Source organism: Dromaius novaehollandiae, chromosome 29, assembly GCF_036370855.1.
Source record: "Dromaius novaehollandiae isolate bDroNov1 chromosome 29, bDroNov1.hap1, whole genome shotgun sequence".
Taxonomy (NCBI): domain Eukaryota; kingdom Metazoa; phylum Chordata; class Aves; order Casuariiformes; family Dromaiidae; genus Dromaius; species Dromaius novaehollandiae.
The window spans coordinates 1,114,675-1,119,781 of record NC_088126.1 but is presented as its reverse complement, the minus strand read 5'-3'; the positions used below and the strand labels follow the sequence as shown (position 1 = coordinate 1,119,781).

The 5,107-nt window shown below is 47.1% G+C and overlaps 1 protein-coding gene across 1 annotated transcript; it reads left to right on the top strand.

The window, feature by feature from the left end:
• The first annotated feature begins 2,718 nt into the window (after positions 1–2,718).
• Positions 2,719–3,960, top strand: LOC135323865 (feather keratin B-4-like). Its single transcript, XM_064498873.1, has 2 exons — positions 2,719–2,739; positions 3,254–3,960. The coding sequence occupies exon 2, from the start codon at positions 3,274–3,276 to the stop codon at positions 3,625–3,627; it is 354 nt and encodes a 117-aa protein (XP_064354943.1). The 5' UTR covers positions 2,719–2,739; positions 3,254–3,273; the 3' UTR covers positions 3,628–3,960.
• The last annotated feature ends 1,147 nt before the right edge of the window (positions 3,961–5,107 follow it).

Here is a 5,107-nt window from a genome sequence, read left to right as displayed (position 1 = left end):
CGATGGGAAGAGCGATTGGAAGCGCTCTGTGCTCCCAGCTCTTTTATACGGTTCCTTAAGCACCTCTGGGGTCTGAGCCATGCTTCGGGCATGTGGTCCTTCCTAATTACAAAATTAACTTTCCTGCATTTGTCATGCCAACAGGTGGAGCAATCATTTTGCATATTGCTTGTGAGTAGGCAATTATCAGCTTGAATGGTGTTACATCCATGTTGCAGCCTGCGGATGTCTTTCATCTCAAAGCTTTAGGGATAATATTCATCCTCAGCTTCCTTCTACTCATTGCAGAAACTAACGTACTTCCTTCACTTATCTAAGCGTCAAAGTATATTTAACTCAGATCAGTAGAACAGTGAACTGCTGATCTGACAAAACAGAAGTTTTTTCAAAATAACAGATTTTTGTCACCTTTTGTTTAAAGGTTTTCAAATCTTCTAGTCACAAAGGCAGATGAAGCTTAGAGACTTGAATTCAAAGCCTTGGCATGATACCTCTTTGCTCCCTTTTATCTCCATTCTCTTTTTCCTCAACAGGGGAAAAAAAATCTACAGTATGCAGCCCTCAGATACTATAGTCATAGCACTAGAAAGAAGCAGCCTGTGTTATGAGGGCCTTTCTGAGGTTAATTTCTACCTCCTTATTTTGAGGGGAGGGGAATGAGGCTTCAGTGCTGCAGAATGTTTGTTATGTCACTTTGTTCCTGTTGAATATTGCTGTGTAGGGCTGTAGTTTAAAAAAAAAAAAGTCTTAAAGGGTTTATATGTGAAAAAGTACTGCTTACAACACTTGGTAACTGGAGCATTGAATTGGGTTATACCTGATGGTTGCCTCTTGACGGCAAAGCTCATGTAAGCAACCGTGTCCCTGCTGTAACCTGCACCTGGCTGGGTGCAAACGCTCTCGGGTCTTTGCTCTTCGTTATAGTTTGTGGCTTTGCCCCACTGCAGCTTCTGAACCTTCTAGGAAAACTACAGCGTGGAAAAGAGAAAATAGCATATGGAGTGGAGACCAGGGGCTGGGTGAAGAAGCTGTGGTTGGGGTTAAGGACCCCTCCGGGGTGATGGGGCACAGAGATGCTCCTTTCGCCACACCCGAGACCTGTCGCGTTTGTTCGTTGGCTCCTGGGAGCACCAGCTGTCTCAGCGCTCTATTTTCGTGGTAGCTAAGATACCGGGCGCCAAGCTTATTTACATAATCTAAGAGATAAGCGTTATAATTACAAATAATAACACTAACAAGTACCAGACATGCCTGTGATCTCCTCCCAGCAGCTCGCTTAATTGCCAAGCGGGGTTGGGCAAACGATCCGGCCTCTGTCTCAATCATCCCTGCTAGAAATCAGCAGCAGCCACTGCCCGTTTCACGTGGCTGTTTCGCAGGTCTGCGCAGAGCAGCGTTTCACCCGCTGCCGCGGACGTTTAGCGCAGAGCGAACCGCGAAAGGGAAAGGCCCACTCGGAAGCAGAAGCAGTGGCCAAATGAAGAATGGGGCCGTGGTGTGCACGCGCCTTCCCTGGAAATCACAGCTGCTTTGCAATCGCCCCGTTGTCGTTGCGGCCCTTCTTAATGTTCTCTCCTTTTTTGGCCCATCTTAGTGTTTTCTGATTGTATCTTGAGAGAATGCAAAATACTTGCTTTTTCGCTGCTTTCCGTAAAGCCACTTATCTGTACAACACCCAAGTGAATTGGGAAATTTTTTTATTGCTGGTTTCTTGATGGGATAATTAAAGACGGCGGCTCAGCGATGTGCCCAGCCGTACTTGTTGATTCAGTGGCACAGCTGGGAGGAGCGCTCGCGCGTCCCAAGTCCTCATCCTTTTATCTCCCATGCTGTGACTCTGAGTCAAGGACCATTATTTTGAGAACTATAAAAATGAAAATTCTCAATTGCCCTGCACTGACTTAAATAAACAGCCTCAAGACATAATAGGAAGAAAAATTACTGTCTATACTGCCCAGAAGAAAAGCTCATGTACACGAAATTAAGGCTGAACAATCAATACTATGAAAAATACTTGACTCAGACTTTCTGGAAACCTGGCTCATCTCAAGACTAGAAAATTAATAGGGCAGGGACATGGTTGCTAAAACAGGTGGTTGAGATTTAATCATATTATTTCAGCACTTCTGTTTCCAAATAGTGATGTATGTTGATGTACGAACCTTTAGGATTATTAAATGATATTCCTTAGTTGAAGACTGTTTAGTATGACATTATTTCTAATAATAAAATAAGAAAAGGATCATGCAAGGCTTTGGACAGAGGTCTGGAACCTTTATCTCTAGCTCTGACGCTTAAAAAAAAAAAAAAAAGTAAACATCAATATGTGGCCAACTCATACGGACATGTTGGTGAAGCTATAAGTAAAATATTTTGAAAAGTTATTTGCAGCTTCATGTTGAAGTAAATCTAATCTCCCTCTGTTTCCAATGAAGTCAATAGAGTTATAGCAAAGCTGCAACCCCCCCCCCCCCCCCCCCCTTGATGTGCAAGACATCTGCAGGCTATAATTCAGATGTTACGCTATTTCAGGTGGAGTTGCTTAATTAGGAGAAACAATATGCAAAACAATTACCTTGATTGAGTGACACATGCAAAAAAGTTTATTTAGTAATTAAAGGGACAATGAGCAAAAAGCATGGTTCACTTCCCCCAGGCAAACTGAGAAACTGTATAAAAGCACCTCTGGCCGAGAGTCTTCAAACCACTTCCCTTCGCTTCTCCTCTTGTGTCGAACAAGTAAGTGATTTTCTTGGTGGGTGGGCAGGGGAGAATTGAGTTAAGATGTCAGTTTGGTTAACTTCTTTAGATTGATCTTATACCTCTACTCTGCATCTTTATAGACTATTAGATAGGTGCTATTTCCAGAGAAGCTTTTTCAGAGAATAAGCGACAGCTCAACACAGCTGAGGGATTCTGACTTAGTCTGCAGAGATCTTAACCACTGTTCCCCCCTCCCATGAGAGGAGATGGTCTGGCTAATACAGCCAGAAGAGCTTTGTATCCCTTCATCTCTTTGCATCCTCCTGGTAATGCCTGCACAGGAGGCAGTCTGTATGCATCGACCCTTAAAGGGGAAACTGAGGCAGTGTGTAGCAAAGTGGTAAGGGGTGCTGTAGGAAACAGAGGAAAACAGAAACCATGTATTTCATCTTTCTCATGCCTATTTATAAAAGGATTTACCTGTGGTCCTTTCTCTTTGAAGTGTCTTTCTCTGCTGCCATTGATCCGTTCTCCCCTCCCTGTGTTGCAGGCTTGCTCCCCGCCGGCACCATGTCTCTCTGCAAGCAGGGCTGCGACTACCGCCCCTACCCACCGTGCTACGTGAGGTGCCCCCCGCCCTGCGCCGAAGCCTGGAACCAGCCCTGCGTCACCTCCTGCGGGGACTCCCGCGCCGTGGTCTACCCGCCGCCCGTGGCCATCACCTTCCCGGGCCCCATCCTCAGCTCCTGCCCCCAGGAGAGCTACGTGGGCACCTCGGAACCCCTGTGGCTGGGTGGCCTCTTTGGCCAGGGCAACTACCTGGGTGCTGGCAGCTCCTCTGGGTCCAGCGGCTCCCTGGGCAGCAGCTACTCCTACCCTTGCTACTCCCGCAGGTCCACGAGCTACCGCTGCGGGCCCTGCTAAGCCCCGCACGACCACCGTGGCGAGCAGGACCCAGCGGGCACCAGAGCAAAATCCTCAGCAGTGACTGAGCAGAAGAGCATGGCTTTCGGAGGTGCAGTGCACTGGGCTCCCGCCGGAGCCCTGAAGAGCTGGGAGCACTTGGCCATCCTGAGAAAATGTATTTCCCACTTGTATTAGTCTTCTGCTCATAATGTTCTGGTTCTGTGCTTAATCCCATTTTACACTGATGTGGTGCAAGTGTAACCAAATTCCTCTGTATTGTTTTCCGCAGTATCACTGCGGTCTGGTTCAAACCCACTCGTCACTCCCAATAAAATCCTTCCTGCATTACAATGTCATCTTTTCAGTTTTCTTTGTTTGGTTTCTAAAGCTAGAGCTTATTGCTGCTAAAATAATCCCCAGTGACTAGTCTCTTGCACTAATCAAGATGTGAGAAGAAATCCCAGACCGCTGGTGTGGATCTTAGTGCTTTATAGCTATGGATGGTAACTGAGTTTGCTGCATTTGACAGTCTCAGGATCCAAAAGAAAATTGGCTGCAGGCGTGTATACAGAGAGCACTAGCTCAGCCCCATATTTCCTTCAATCTAGCAGTATAGGTGCAGCCACCCCGGGACCATGATAAACCTCCCAGTACTTCCCTGAAGGATATGGGCATGGAGAAGAAATGAGGGCCCCATGCAACAGCTTAAAAACCATCTCCTACGTGTCCTGCTTATGCTTCTGAAGTATATAGGAGCATTAGCCTTGTGCTGGGCAACACATGCAGTTGTGATGGGTAGCAAGGTGCAAGTGTGTTTGCCTCTTTCGGATGCCGTTGAGCCGGGAACCGTCTGGAGGCACCAGGAAGCCTGGAGGGCTGCGGGGGTGCAGGTGCCACCCTCCTTCAGCCGGAGACTCGGCAACCTGGAAGGCAGCTCCTGCTTTGACAGCCGGCGTTTTACAGCTCTCCTGCAGCCTAGGTGGTTGTTACCAGAAAGTCGGTTGAGACATCCCAGCTAAGTGTTTTTCTTAGCCTCACTTGCTGATTCAGAGGAAGAGCTAGGAGGAAAACACAGGCATGCCTGTTCAGGCTGGTGCCTTTTATGGTCAGAATTTGGGTATTTTACACATTTGTCAATGGGGTGCTCTTGTCCTAGGCCAGAGAAAAGGCAGGGAACCCCTCTCTCCCCAAAAGAAATAAAATGCACAAGATTTAATGTTATAGAGGGTCCCAGAGGACAAGGAGAAGCGCTTGATGCAGCAGAGCACTCCCTGCACTTGCAAGTGCTGATCTGCTGCCACTAAGCCCACGAGGATCGCTCAGCGGGGCAGGAGACTCATCGGGATGAAGCCAAAAAAAGAAAATGCAGAATGGCCTGTTGAGAGCACCAGCTGTCTGTGCCAAGATCATTCTTCTGCCTTATGTCATCTAATTCTGGTTTTGTTTTCCTTTTCATTGTTCATTTTTCTGCCCTGTATTTCCCTTCAAATATTTTGAT

What these genes read in the sequence shown, in the direction of transcription:
- LOC135323865 (XM_064498873.1), top strand. Translation starts at nt 3,274, where the DNA reads ATGTCTCTCTGCAAGCAGGGCTGCGACTACCGCCCCTACCCACCGTGC.